The sequence below is a fragment of the Mus caroli genome, unplaced genomic scaffold, assembly GCF_978045245.1.
Source record: "Mus caroli unplaced genomic scaffold, Mus_caroli_1 scaffold_13, whole genome shotgun sequence".
Classification (NCBI taxonomy): domain Eukaryota; kingdom Metazoa; phylum Chordata; class Mammalia; order Rodentia; family Muridae; genus Mus; species Mus caroli.
In genome coordinates, this window is record NW_028227268.1 from 17,268,898 (window position 1) to 17,284,746 (window position 15,849).

The 15,849-nt window shown below is 37.5% G+C and overlaps 1 protein-coding gene across 1 annotated transcript in view; it reads right to left on the reverse strand.

The window, feature by feature from the left end:
• The window catches only part of Efcab3 (EF-hand calcium binding domain 3), a 418,970-nt gene that overhangs the window by 253,081 nt on the left and 150,040 nt on the right, over positions 1–15,849 (reverse strand). Inside the window, exons 50-57 of the mRNA XM_085829216.1 lie at positions 12,358–12,456; positions 9,692–9,787; positions 9,081–9,134; positions 8,396–8,500; positions 7,275–7,328; positions 6,537–6,641; positions 3,658–3,762; positions 855–908 (exon numbers count right to left, since the gene is read on the reverse strand). Of these exons, the coding sequence (XP_085685342.1) occupies positions 855–908; positions 3,658–3,762; positions 6,537–6,641; positions 7,275–7,328; positions 8,396–8,500; positions 9,081–9,134; positions 9,692–9,787; positions 12,358–12,456 (672 nt within the window). The remainder of the gene's footprint in view (positions 1–854; positions 909–3,657; positions 3,763–6,536; positions 6,642–7,274; positions 7,329–8,395; positions 8,501–9,080; positions 9,135–9,691; positions 9,788–12,357; positions 12,457–15,849) is intronic.

The following is a 15,849-nucleotide window of genomic DNA, read 5'->3' on the forward strand; positions in this document are numbered from 1 at the left end:
CCCATGTTGTAGAGCAAGCCATGTGAGACTCACTTGGCAAGTAATGGGGCATTTATCTGGTTGTTAATAGCCTGGCTGGGTTATAGTAGTCTCAGAATCTGCCTAGTTTATGTTTGTAGCTTTTTAATAAATTCTGATATCTCTGTGTTGTTTATTCAGGAGCTAAGTGGGAAAGAATAGGGCAGAAACCCCTCATTAAAATACAACAACAAATTTGTTTTTATAATCAGTCAAAGTATTAAATTGCAGATGGGAAAAATATTTCACCATCATTTATTGTATTTATGACCTTTTGATAAATAATTTTTCACCTTATAATGATAATAATTTGACCCTGTACAATGTTAATTTTCCAGTTACTATTTTTAAATAAATAACCTTTGGCACTTTCTTACTCATACAGTCATACTAACATAAACTTTTATCTGAATTGTTAAAGATCTAAGGTCTTATCAAGTGTTTTATCACACAAAGGTGGAAAGCCGGAATGTGTATATTTGTATGGGTTGAGAAAGCATCATTTAAAAGGGTAAGTACAGAGATTTCAGTTGAAATTAATCTATTAAAATAGTGGAGTAGAGAATACTGTGGGACCATCTCTCCACAGAAACCCTCAAAAGTTGAGAAACAAGGAAAGCTGTCTCAGTTGTGTCTGAACTCTAGAGAGCAGAAGCAAGTTTTCAGAGAATAAACAAACGCTGATGGCGGCGGGAAAGAGCCATGGATGAAAAGCTGACATACAAACAGCTGAGCCCTTCATGTCTGCTAACCTAGCCTTTCTGCTGCCACCATTGTCAGTTATTTCTGATCACCCATCTCAACCGGTGAAGACAATTAGAGAGTATTTCACTTACCTGTAAAAGAAGCCATTTTTTCTAAAAATGTCTCCTTTTCCACTTCCCCATGAACTGTAAGAAAATGTACACACAACATTCATTTTGACACTTGAAGCATAAGAAATTCAATAGCATTTACCAGCAACTGAATTTTAGCCTATGCCTTCCCCAGTGAGTACAAAGTCCATGGTGTAAACTCACTACCTATTATAAATGTGCTTCTCCAAACACTGGACTTGATCTACTGTCATAAGAAATGAAATTCTGATAATAAGTGTGTACAACTTAAACGTGACCTCTTTTTCTATTGAACTCTTAGACTTTGGAGAATCAACTCTTTTTTTTATCTTAAAAATTTTTTTTAATTGAGTTTACTACATTTATCAGTGTTTAACTGAAATTATCTTACTCTACTGAGCTCTGAGTGACTTCATCAGGTAACTTGATTTATTTGAGTAAAACATTTGCCATTTTAAAGTCAATCTCTTAATTCTAATGATTACCATGTTTTCACAATGCACCATCCATGAAAATGTATAAAAATCAGCAATTAAAATATATTAACATTGGCCATGGTGGTACAGGCCTTTAATTCCAGCACTGGGCAGGCAGAGTTAGGCAGATCTCTGTGAGTTCAAGGCCAGTCTGGTTTACAGAGCGAGTTCCAGAACAGCCAGGTCTACACAGTGAAACATCTATCTCCAAAAAAGTATTAAATATACTAAAGAAAATAATTATGTAACAAATAGATGTACTCAAGATATTAATGTTAGATTTTATCATGAAGAAAAAAAATAAACTGAAGATCTTCAGTATTGATAAGTTACTTGAAATATTTCTAATTTTTAAAATGGTGATATTTTGTAGCACTATATAAAATACTTTCATACCATAAAAACTTTTGAAAGCATCTTGCAGTTAATTCACTAATATGTGATGATGATTATTACAAGTTAAATAGTATTTGCAAGCATATAAAATGCATATATCAGTGACAAAAATAGATGTTAAGCATAAATGTACTCTTTTTTTTTTTTTTCAAGACAGGTTTCTCTGTGTAGCCTGGGCTGTCCTGGAACTCACTCTGTAGACCAGGCTGGCCTCGAACTCAGAAATCCTCCTGCCTCTGCCTCCCAAGTGCTGGGATTAAAGGCGTGCGCCACCACTGCCCAGCACATAAATGCACTCTTACACACAAATTTATATATTGCTCATACAGTGCCTATACCTGGGCCAAATAGATTCTCTTTTTTTCTTCTGGACCTACTGAGGTAGAATATTCACCACGTTATCTCTACAATAGAGCCAGGTAGGTCAGGGAAGTGAATAAAATGTGTTTCACTGAACCACTGGGAGTATTCAGAAACAAACAGGTAAGAACTTACTGAGAGCAGGGCTATTTGAAATGAGTAGTGTGTAGACAGGATGAATTTCAGCTAAATGAGGGTGTCTCCCATATGCTTAACATTGCTTTGATGTGTTAAGTTTTACTACCAATTCGAAGTTCAAGGGTCTTTCTATGCTGCTAACTTCAGTGTGGACCTTGGTGAGAGCCCTAGCAGTTCAGAAGGTTTCATTACATGCACTTCATTTCCCCACACTCCTCACGTGGACACCTCAAATGATCAGATGACCAATATGTAGTGTATGTAAAACCGTACTGCTGATTCTCCCTGCCCACTGTCTCACAATCTCTTCTCTTGGTTGACCTGAAATTGTTTGAAAACGAATTAGAATCAGTGGCAAGGCTAGAGGATGTTTCCACATAACAGGTGTAGTTTTTCCTCGAAACCCTGTTCATGTTAACAGGATGAGAAAGAACAACTGGATCATAATTTCAGGTAGACCTGCGAATCTAAAATTAACTTTCTGTTTTAGAGATAGACAGTGACACACCTGCAACTTGGTTTTTCTCATGATTGCATCATTCATTCGTCGCAAACAAAGGAAATAATTAAATAATTGACATTCTGCTTTGTAGGTTGTAAGCAATAAAAATTAAAGAGTAAATAAACAGAAATATGCTTAAAAGAACAGTGCCTATCCTTTGCAGTGACAGAATTAGACAAAACTCTTACAACATGGGTAAGATTTGATCTGTCTAAGATAATAAATTGTTTGGGTTATGTTTCATGGAGACAGCCCCCAATGAAATGTTCTCAGGTTAACATATTTAGCTTTTACTTATTTGATATAGTAGCTAATTCACCTCTATTCTACTAAATTTTGTTGCTAGCTCACCAAAGGAGATTAGAAGTCTGGGAACATAGACTTTGGACCGTAGAGTTTCACTTGGAATTGGGGGAACCCAAACCTTAGTATGAGCAGTGAAGTGTATGCTGCTCATTCAGGCCTGAATCTTTGTGAGACATTTGGAGAGCACTGTCCATCTTGTGTAAGAAATGAGTCTAACATCCCTAATGTCTCCCTCAACCCTTCTGTCTCATAAATGTCCCTGAAAATGATGGCAGGGACTCAGAGTAAAAATGATATTTAAAAATTCCTCCCTGTAGGCTATGCTTTTCCCTTCAATTTCCTCCCCCACACCCCCCACTTCACTTTACCAAAGCCCTTCAATCCTCTGTATATCTTTCTCTAATAGCACTGTGTCCCTCGAATTCTGCCCCAGTGACATTGGTCACACTCTCACACAAAATAAAAATTAAGTTAAAGAAAAGGTCAAGAGTCAAAAACACTTTCACTTTCAGATTAAACTTTCTTTCCTATTTTGTGTTTTCTTAACATCACCTACAAGCGTTCAAATATCCACTTACAGAACCACATATTCTCTGAGAAATCCCAATCTATTTTAGATGCTTACCACCAACCGGCAGAGTTTGCAGCAGATCACTAATCTCCTGTTCTTCAAGGTTGATTCCCACTCTTTGTAAAAAAATATCCAGATTTTTGGGATCAGGAATCCATTCTTGGGAAAAAGAGAATATTAGGAAAATCACTGATGCTGTAATGTGACCATTAATACTACTGTGTATTATTATTATTATTATTATTATTATTAATCTCATGAGAAAGATCAAGGTCTAATATAGACTGTTCATCTGAAATGCTCTGCACTCTTGAGCAACTGCCAAATTATCACAGAAAGGGAAAGTCAATCAACTAGTGACTGGTGTTGGGTGGAGCTTAGCTTGGTTTTCCTGAACCTCCTGAGTAAATACCTGCTAGTGAAAGTATGCTATCAAGTTCTGTTTCTAGTTATGCGGATTAGAACAACCATCCTGCTGAGACAACTGCAATATTGGATAAATGATCAAAGCACCTTCTTTGGAGCAATGAAGAGTGGACAAGGGGATAGACAAGAGCTACCATCCCCAGATCTAACAGAAAGGGGAGAACATTCGCAATATGTCCTGACCCCCTTTTTCCGAATCTCAGTTTGGTCTTTGATGCTGATGCTTTCACGTAGTGATGTGAGTCACAGATGGAGCACTGTCTCCTGCAGGCTTACAGGGCTACATAAATCTTAGCAGTGTGAATCCCAAACATGCACCCTAGAAATCCATGCTTCCAGAGTGCCACTGTGTTTGTACAATTACTATTCATAGAAGAAGGGACCATAATTATAAAAACTGAAAACATGGATGTATCCTATACAGGGTAGGTGTAAAGCTGGGCATAGTGGAATATATACAGCGTAATTCAATTTATACTGTTAAAAATAAGAATACCTATAGTAAGTATTCAATGATGCATATATAACTGGTTAAAAAGGAAGCAAACATTTATGTAATTGAAGCTATCAGCTAGCTTTGGTATTGAGAGATATGGCTGATGCCGGACTGTGGAAGCTGACAAAGCATTGTTTGTGTCATACACATTTTTTTATTACTGTGTTTGTATGTATAGTTCCATGACTGAGAAATGAGATCTTTTTGTTGTTTGATTTCTGTTGTTGCTATATTTATTGTGTATTTATGTATTTATGTATTTATTTCCTATTGTTTTATTTTGCTTTTGAAACAAAGTCTCTCTATGTAGCCCATGTTGGCCTGGAACGTGCTTTTCAGGCTGGGCTGCCTTATACTTCAGACCCCTCATTGTAGAAGGAAAGAACCGACGCCTACAAGTTCTCCTCTGAGTTCCACATTCTTGTCATGCATCGTATGCACCCATGGCTAGACACAATGCACATAAGATACAAATCTAAAAACCTTAGGTAAGCATAAGTAGGTATTTGACTTGTTTCTATTATTGATTTTTAACTTTTTATTACTGAATTTTAGAAGTAACAACAGTATAAAGGAATAACTAGGATTTGAAAACATATAGATTAAACTAAAACAAAAAAAATCCAATCAATACTTTTCTTTTATACTTAAAAGTTAAAAGTTTAACAAAACTTTTCATTTTCGTGTGTGTGTTTGTGCACACACGTACACAGGCTGGTGTAGTGGTGCATGCCTATAATACCAATACTTGGGAGATGGAGTTATGAGGCTCACTTGTAAATTGAGGCCAGTCTAGTCTACACAGAGAATTGTAAGCCAGCCAGGGATACACAGTAGTAAAAATAATAAAACAATGATTGCTTATTTTTTTAGAAAGAGTATGTGGACTACAGAGATGGCTCAGTGAGTAAAGTGCTTGATTCACACATATAAGGACTTTAATTTGGATCCCAGAACTCATGTGAAAGCTGGAGCTCATTCCTATGATGTAAAAGCTGGTAGACAGAGACAAGAAGGCACCAGGGGCCCACTGGTCAGCCAGTCTAGCCAAATTAGTGAGCTTAAGGTCAGTGGGAGAATCTCTCTCTCTCTCTCTCTCTCTCTCTCTCTCTCTCTCTCTCTCTTTCTCTCTCTCTGTCACACACACACACACACACACACACATACAAATGGGAGAGTTGAGGAAGACCCTGCACACCAACCTTTGACCTCCACAGATGCCACTTGGGCAAGCGCACCCCCATCCCCACCTAATGCACACAGTTTAATACAGTAAAATAGAGAAAGATATTTCAGGCATTCTACTTGGACATTAGCATTTAAAGCTGGTATGAGACAGGAATCTCTTTAAAAAAGAAAGAAAGAGAGAGAGAGAGAGAAGAAAAGAAAAGAAAAGAAAAGAAAAGAAAAGAAAAGAAAAGAAAAGAAAAGAAAAGAAAAGAAAAGAAAAGAAAAGAGTAACCTTACAGGGGGGGGGGGACCTCTTAAGGCTGGTGCTCTGCAGAAAACACTCCTCCTTATTCTCTAAACATCCAGTAAACTCTCATCCACTTTGATTTCTCATCTCTCAGCTCCTTCTTATTGTCTTATGGATGTTTTCTCACTGGATTAAAAGGTCAAGTAGAGCTGGGTAGTAGTGGTGCACACCTTTAATCCCAGTGTGTGAAAGACAGAGGCAGGCAGATCTCTGTGAGTTTGAGGCCAGCCTGGTCAACAGAGCAAGTACACAGACAGCCAGGGACACACGGAGAGATCCTGTCTTGAAAAACCAAAAGCCTGACAAATTAAGAGCAGGCAATTCTTCATCTGGCTGGCAGACTGACAGACTGTAAAGGGGGATTGTTCACAAGCCAGAAGGCAATGTCAGAGCTAGGATTTTATTTATAAAATATAATTGTCAGTGCATATAGAAAATGAGGAAATCTTTATACATCTCAACAGGTAAAGAAATGCCTCACAGAGGTTGCAGGATTCTGTGTCTTCAGAGGCACCATGCAGTGGGAGCGCTTACCATCAGGTAGCTGACTTTTTAAGAGCTGTAGTTTATCTTTCTCCATGTCTTCCAACTCCACATCTTCTGGGACATTTTTCTCATCTTCAATACCTAATTCTTTTGCTTCAAAACATTGGAAAAATAGTTCAGTATATTGAGCATATCCAGAACATTTTTTTTAATTTATTATATGTAAGTACACTGTAGCTGTCTTCAGACACTCCAGAAGAGGGCGCCAGATCTCGTTACGGATGGTTGTGAGCCACCATGTGGTTGCTGGGATTTGAACTCTGGACCTTCAGAAGAGCAGTCGGGTGCTCTTACCCACTGAGCCATCTCACCAGCCCTATCCAGAACATTTTATTCATTATAGAGTGTTTGGGTCATTTCTCCTCGTTATGAGTTGACTACTTTACCTTAGCACCTCGATTGTTAACCCAGTTTATGGTAAATATCAAACATAAAGCAAAGTCTGTACAAAATACTCTAGGGAATAAAAACTTGTTAAGATGTTGTTATGAAATGTTTAAAAACGTTTGTTGTTGAAATGAAGAAAATTTGAATTCCAACTTTAGACAACTGAACGCGTGCACTTCCTTAATAAGCAGCATAGCAATGGATGGGTTCATCCAACTCTTTTGGTTTTTTTTGTTTTTTTTGTGTGTGGTTTTGGGAATTGAACACCGAATGTGCACACGATAAGCAAGAGCTCTGTCACTGAGCTGCATCCCCAGCCCTAATGAATTTCTTACTAACCTACAATCTCTGTGATGGAATCCAACAAACTTCTGAATGAAGTCTTTCCACTCTCTGTTAAAAAGAAAACGACAACCATCACTTGCTTATAATGATGAAGACTTTAAAAATGTTAAGTGATTAAAGTTGGGAGATAAAGAACAATCGGAATACATAGGCTCTGCTCATGGGACTCAATTACAAGTGTGTGTTGGGGAGGGGTCTTTGTGCTTCAGGACAAGACCGCTGTGAGAACCTAGATAAGTGCTCAGGCCACCTCTGTGTGAGCTTGAGATGCTCCTCAGCTGTGTATGACCTGCTGTCTGAAACAATCACATGTCTTAGGCATCTAGGGTGAAAAGACACATCTCATTTCCCCACATTATCCTCATCATTTTTATTTTGTTAATCTCAAACTCTTTCTTGGAATGGCTAGACCCACAAACGTGTTAACAGTTAGGAAAATGGCTATATAAATTCCTCTTAAACTTTTCAAGTAGAAAAAGAAGGCTTTAAGATGCCACTCGTTCCTTCTCTACTTGTTTCATTCATGCAGTGGGTCGGGTGGATGGGAGAACAACAACTTTTTATCTGTTTTACTGCATGTGTGTAGGTGCTTGGCTTGCGTGTGTATGTACATGCTCCGTGTGCATGGAGTGCTGGAGGCAGTCAGAAGAAGGTATTAGATGCCCTGGGACTGGAGTGACAGGTCTTTGTGAGTCACCATGTGGGTGTTGGGAATTGAACCCAGGTCTTCTTTGAGAGCAGCCAGTGTTCTTACCCACTGAGCAATCTCTCCAGCCCCAGAAAGATTAATATTTAAAGAATTTTTCCTCTTGGCAAATTTTTTCTCTCACTGAGATTTTCTGGAGTTGAATTGTTTCTGTTTCTGTCCACCCTGTGGAGCATCCTCACAATGGTCTCTTTTCTAAGTCTCCAGTCCAATAGTGTGTGACCAACAATCACACTATCAATAGAGACAAATGAAATCACTGGAATATAATTTTTGATTTGGAGAGATGGAACTTACTATTATCATATGCTTGTTTATGTAAAATCTTAGTGCAAAACAAGAATGTTGGAGATTCTTGTGAAGAAGCTACCGTTATCAAACATTCACACGCAATTTAAATATATCTTACCATCAACCTGTAGGTTTTCCTTAAGGCCACTCATCTGACTTTCTGAAAGTTTCACATTCATGGTTTGCAAAACAGACTCCAGTTCATGAACATCAATACTCTTTCCTACAGAAAAAAAAAATGTAAGCAAAATTTACAAATATCACTATCTTACCTAAAGGCCTTAGAGTGATCCTAACACACAAAGGCCAAGGCCCACTGGAGGCTGCCCAACTGTACCAGAGACATCAACACCAAAAAGACAGCCAGACTACCCTTCCTGATCTTGCTGACCTTGGCTTTGTTAGCTGGTTGATTGAGCACTGCTTAAGAATTCATAGATAACAAACCCAAGATTTTTTTGAACAAAAAGCATCATTTGTTTTTATCTCTTCAGTGCCCATATTGCATGTATCAACCAGTTATACATATTGCACGAATCATCAACAATAGTATAGTGTATGCAGACTTTTATTTATTTTTTAAAAAGCCACACAGCATCTAATTAATTGTTTCATTTCCTTCTTCCATAGAACAAACACGACTATCTGTAAGAATCCATGCAAATTTCTAAAAGAAATGTACACATGGTCTCAGAATACAGACAAGGGTGTCAGAAATCACAATCTAATTATTAGAAAGTTGCATGAACATAAAGCGTGAGGCTCTCAGATCCACGTGGCTCTCCTCTCTGACCCACACTCACCTTCAAAGTCTTCTACACTCTCAGCCAATTTCTTTTGGTAGAATTCTCGAATGTCTGCATGCAAGGTACAAATCAGGTTGCAAAAGATTAATTGAGCCATTCTAAAAGCAGTACTTCAGAGTGATAGACATTATGGCTTGCCATCAATATTTATGATATAATTGCAATAAATAGTACAGTTGTATAACAGAAGTCCCTTCTATAGGCCTCTATACCTGTTCATGTCTTACCCCTCTTGGCATTCCACCTATCTCTAATTTCTTTCACTCCTCCCCTTTAATTGACTCCAATTCAATTTACTTTATTTCATTCTTCCCAGCTTAATTCCAGAGATGCCCAATCACTGGTTGCTAAAGCACAGACAGGGAGGTTTTTTTTGGCTAATGGCAGGATCAGTGATTGCCAGAACAATCTGAAAATTTTTACATAGTGCAGTTGAACTTCCATTTAAAGGGGAGTTACTAGAAATTTGTTCTAAAGTTTTAGAAATCTTTTCCTTTTGAAAAATTTCTGGCAAGTATACAGCATCCTACATGAAAATGATGAACGTCTTCATGGAACATATGTTAACTGTAAATCACCTTAAATGCTATGCAATTTAAAATTCTTACCATCAGTAGAAATATTTTTTAGATCTATGCTTTCTCCAGAGATACTCTTTAAGTGCAGGATACTTTTTATATCAATGAGGTCAATCTTTTCTCCTGCTAATGGAAGAAAACACAAATAAATGAGACTTTAAATAAAGACCTAAGAACTCTAAGCACACACAGACTTTCATGCTTACGCAGTGATGCCTACCCATTTGTATCAGTAATGATACAATTCCACATGGCAATGTGGCTTATTTTCTGATTCCTAATCAAATTAATAATAATGATATATATTATATTATATATAATGCATATACATACATATGCATGGTATTACTTAATGATACTGTCATGTATAGTTATTTTCTTTATTATGAGACAGCCCATGCTTGCTTGCTTGCTTGCTTTCTCTCTTTCTTTTCTTTCTTTTACAGGCAGGGTCTCACTAAGTAATCCATTAGGCCTGGAATTCATTTTGCATACCAGGTCAGCCTTGAATACACAGTGATCCTCCTGCCTCTGTCACCAAGTGCTGGTACTAAAGGTATACACTACCCCACCCAGCCACCATTCATTCTTTTATCCCATAAATAATGGTTTCTCTGGGTCTATTAATGAGGAACAGCTACACTGGCAAAGCTTCATTGGGTAAAGAGGATCACCATTTTGTATAGCATTGCTTAATGTAGGCAATAGATAATCAGGCCCTAAGATATTAGATAGGACTTTCCACAATACAAATGTTAAAAAGAATAACAAGTATATAACTGGGTAACTCAGTATACTAAAATTATAGAGAAACAGGATCTTAGACTCAGGATACTTTTTCATTAACATTTTTCAGTGTTTACTGTACCCATTAATTTGTTGAGATCAGTCTTTTGTTTGTTTGTTTGTTTGTTTGTTTGTTTGTTTTTTGCTATAGGAAAAGAGAGGGGAGAGTTCACCATGCTTCAGAGAGAGAAAAGCCAAGTAGCTATGTGATATCTCAGGCAGAGTGGCCACAGGTCACTTAACTGAGCAACTAAAGTTGAGGACAGATTTAGGGTACTGAGCTAAGAGTATTGGGAGGGTACACTAGCCATGGGAGTTTAATAATGCCCAGCAATTGAGCCAACAAGGCAAGTTGAAAATGAGCAATGTCTATCTCTGTGTTTTTATGCATGGATTCAAGGGAATCTGGCTGAGGACTGGTAGTGCGGTCCATTAGGCAGGGTAACAAAAGCTACATGCAACACTCATGCAGACCTGAAGACCTGGGCTCGATTCCCAGCACCCACATAATGGCTCACAAACACCTATAATTCCTATTTCAGAGGATCAAGTGCACTCTTCTGACCTCCACAGGCACCAGGCACAAATGTGGCAAAGAGACATACATGAAGGTGAACATTCATACAATAAAAATAAAGATACAAAACAAAAAAAGTAAAAGTCCACATTTTTATAAGAGAAGGGCAACACTCGTTTGCAATACAATGACTCAAGTAAGAAAAAGCTGAGGGAGCACTGACTCCCAAGATTTAGTTTACAGCAATCAGATAGTGATACAGAAACAGCAGCTAGCTTAGTGCACATTACTCAACCAGAGAGCAGTTTTCACTGTGTTAAAAGACTGCATGAATTCAGGGTATCCAGTATCCCTAATACACAACAAATTTAATATTAACAGTACACACCCACATAGTGTCTGTGACAACCAGATGCGTCTTCACATACAATATCTAAAACCCACTGTAAGAAGAAAGTACTTCTTTGGTCAAATGGCACAGTAATAAATAATAATTTGGTTTCTGTCAATTGCTCTGATGTCTATGATTATGATAAAGATATGAGACATAAATTAAGATATATAATATAAAAAAAACAGAGTTGAAGAAAAAACTTAGTCCATTGAGCATTTTTCATATAAGCATGAGACCTGAATTTGATCCCCAAAGTGAACATAAAAAATAGCCGGATGGTACATCACTTGCAATCCCAGTATTGGGAGATGCAGATAAGCAGCTCACTGGGACTCAGTGCCATCCAGCCTGGCATACTCAGTAGGCTCCAGCCCAGTGCAAGACTTGCCCAGAAATACAAGTTAAAGGGCTGGAGAAAAGCCCAATTGCTAAGAAAACTTGCTGCCCTTGTAGGGGTTGGGTTTTTTTTTCCCCAGCACATACATGGTAGCACCATTAACTTCATTTCCAAGGGATCTGATGCCCTCATCACCAAAGGGACAATACCCAAGGTCATTCTCTGGTTGCCACAAGCATATACAAATATGTGTACCAAATACACACACACACACACACACACACACACACACACGTATGACTCATACACATGTGTGCATCCACAAGCATGAGTACACATAGAAAAATAAACAATAAATAAATAAATAAATCTGAACATTTTCAGGAAATAGGAAATAAAGATAAAGTTTTCTTTCTAAAGAAAAGTGTTAACTGGAACAATGACTTACAGATAGAGCTTTAGTCTACTCCTTTGCTATTCCTGAAGGTTTTTTTTTTTTAATATTCAATGAAAACTAAGACTTACCATCATACTAGGAATAAATTCTTTCCTAAATTCTGCAAAAGCCCTTTTGATGCAGAGGACACTAGTTTTGGAAAATCCCACATTCATGATCACAGATACAGACTCTTCAAAGAGATGGTGGTTTCTCTAAGACTCACCAGGCAGGACTTCTGTCAACTTATCTAATTCTTTTTCTGAGAGGTGAATCTGCATCTTCCCCAGAATTTCATCCAAACTGGATACATCAATTTTTCTTCCTTAGAAAAGCAAGAGGGATGGAAGGGAAGAAAGACAGTTTTTTTTAAAAAAAAAAATATATTCATTTCTGGCTATTATTAACTTGATTGGCAAGTGCTACTGAGATAAAATATATAATTTATATCTTTGTATTGTAACTTAATATTTTTATAGGACTATCAGAACTTTAACTTGTCTTTTCTAGTTATCCAGGAAAAAAAAGTAAGATAGCGAATTTAAAATCTATTCCCTATAAACTTATTTTGAGATAAACTGAAATATCAAAATACCAAAGTATTTTATAGTTTAGAGTACAATAATCACAGATTTCACACTTTTAAACATAAAAAGAAATTATTATCAGTTGCCTGAGCTTCCAGAGTTTTCCCCCCTGTAGAGTAACTGTTAATCTTTCAATGCAGTGTGTGTTGTATACCCCTTAACCTGACCTTTTTCAATGTAATATTCTTCATCTTATTTTTCTTCTCCTTATTCCTATTTACTCCTATTTGTTTTCTCCCCTCACCACCACCACCCCAACCACCCTACTCTTCTCTCATCTTTAGAAATCAATTATCATGGTGACAATTTTTTTTTGATAAAGCAAAACTACAACTAGAGAGATGGCTCAAGTATGAATAGCTCTAGCAACAATGTCATGAGGACTGAAATTCAGATTCCAGCACTCACACAACAGGTACTCATGATAGATGATAGGGGGCTCTTTAAATCTCATGAAGATTTAAAGAGGTTATAAATAATTCCCTTAAAGATATACAGAAAAACACAAGCAGGTAGAAGCTCTTAAAAAGGAAACAAATAAGTCCTTTAAAGAAATACAGAAAAATACAATTAAACAGGCAAAGAATAAAAGGCGCCAGACCTAAAAATGGAAATAGAAGCAATAAAGAAAACACAAATGGAGGCAGCCCTGGAGGCAGAAATCCTAGGAAAGAGAACAGGAACTACAGACACAAGCATCACCCACAAACTGAAAGAGGTGGAATAGAGCAGCTCAGGTTTAGAAGATGCCATAGAAGAAACCGATACATTAGTCAAAGAAAATGTCAAATGTAAAAAGTTCCTAACTCAAAACATCTAGGAAACTTGGGAAACTATATAAAGACCAAAGCTAAGAATAATAAGAATAGAAGAGGATGTAGAAGAAAACTTCCATAACCTAAAGAAAGAGATGGTTATAACCATATAAGAAGCTCACAGAACATCAAATAGGTTGGGCCCGAAAAGAAAATCTTCCAGCCACATAATAAAAAAAACACTAATGTAGAGAACAAAGAAAGAATATTAAAAGCTGCAAGGGAAAAAGGCCAAGTAATATATAAAGGCAGATCTATCAGACATATACCTGACTTCCCAACATAGACTCTAAAAGCCTAGACAGATGTCTTGCAGATCCCAAGAGACCACAGTCCAGACTATTATACCCAGAAAACTCTTAATCACCACAGATAGAGAAACCAAGACATCCCATTACAAAACCAAATTTAAATAATATCTTTCTTCTAAACTAGTCATACAACACAAAGAGGGTAACTACACCCAAGAAAACATACACACAAAAATAATCACAAAACCAAAAGAGAATTCAGACACACAGAGAGAGAGAGAGAGAGAGAGAGAGAGAGAGAGAGAGAGAGAGAGAGAGAGAGAGAGAGAGAGAAACATCTCCAACATCAAAATAACAGGAACTAAACCACTGGTCATTAATATCTCTCCACATCAGTAGACTCAATTCACCAATAAAAAGATACAGGCTAATAGAGTGGATACCTAAACAAGACCCATCATTCTACTATATACAAGAAATACATGTCAGCAACAAAGATAGACACTATCTCAGAGTAGAGAGCTGGAAAAAGGTTTTCCAAGATACAAGCTAGAGTAGCCATTCTAATACCTAATAAAATATACTTCCAACCAAAAGTTATCAAAAAAAGATGGGAAAGGACACTTTATACCCATCAAAGGAAAAATCCACCAAGTTGACCTCTCAACTCTGAACATCTATCTATGCCCCAAATGCAAGGGTACTCACATTTGTAAAAGAAACTTTACTAAAACTCAAATCACACATTGAACCCCACACAATAATAGCAGGGGATTTCAACACCCCACTCTCGCCAATGGACAGGTCATCAAAACAGAAACCAAACAGAGAAATGATAAAAACTAACAGATGCTATGAACCAAACAGATTTAACAGATATCTACAGAACTTTTCACCCCAAAACAAAAGAATATACCTTCTTCTTAGCACTTCATGGAACCTTCTTAAAATCGGGCACAAAACAAAATGTCTATTTGGTCAGGGAAGAAGTAAGAAAGAAATTAAAGACTTTCTAGAATCCAATGAAAATAAAGGTACGATATACTCAAACTTATGGGATACAATGAAAGCAGTGTTAAGAGGAAAATTCATAGTACTAAAGAAATTGGACAGATCTTGTATTAGCAATTTAGCAGCACACCTGAAACCTCCAGAACAAAAAGAAGTAGATACCCAAGAAGAGTAGAGGGCAGAAAAGACTCAAACTCAGGGTGAAATTAAGTACCAAAAAAGACAACAATACAAAGAATCAACAAAGCCAAGAGCTGGTTCTTTGAAAAAATCAACAAGATAGACAAACTCTCAGTCAAACCAACTAAAAGGCACAGAGAAAGTATCCAAATTAACAAAATTAGAAATGAAAAAGGAGACGACAGAAACTAAGGAAATTCAAAACAATCATTGGGTCTTACTTCAAAAACCAATACTCAACAAAACTGGAAAATCTAAATGACATGGACAATTTTCTAGACAGATACCACTTACCAAAGCTAAGACATCTATCTAAACTATTTAAACAGTCCCATAACCACTAAGGAGATAGGAGCAATTATTAACACTTTCCCAACCAAATAAAGCCCAGGGCCAGATAGTTTTATTGCAGAATTCTACTAGACTTTCAAAGAAGAGCTTGAGGGAAGGATTGAAAGCCCTGAAGGAGGTGGAAAGCCCACAGGAAGACCAACAGAGTTAACTAACCTGTAACCCTGGAAGCTATCAGAGACTGACCCACCAACCAAAGAACATCACTGGCTGGAACAAGACCTCTGACACATATGTAGCAGATGTGCAGCTAAGTCTCCATGTGAGTCTACCAACAACCAGAGCAGGACTCACTCTAAAGCTGTAGCCTGACTGTAGTATCCATTTCCCAAGAAGTCTTCCTTGTCTGGCCACTGTGGGAGAGGATGCACCGAATCTTGCAGAGACTTGATGCACCAGGGTCGGGGGATACCCAGAGTCGGGGGAAATCCAGGATAGGCGAATACCCAGGGTGGGTCCCACACTCTCAAAGGGGTGGGTGGGGTTCTGTGAGGGAGAACCAGTAGGGGTGGCAGCATTTAGG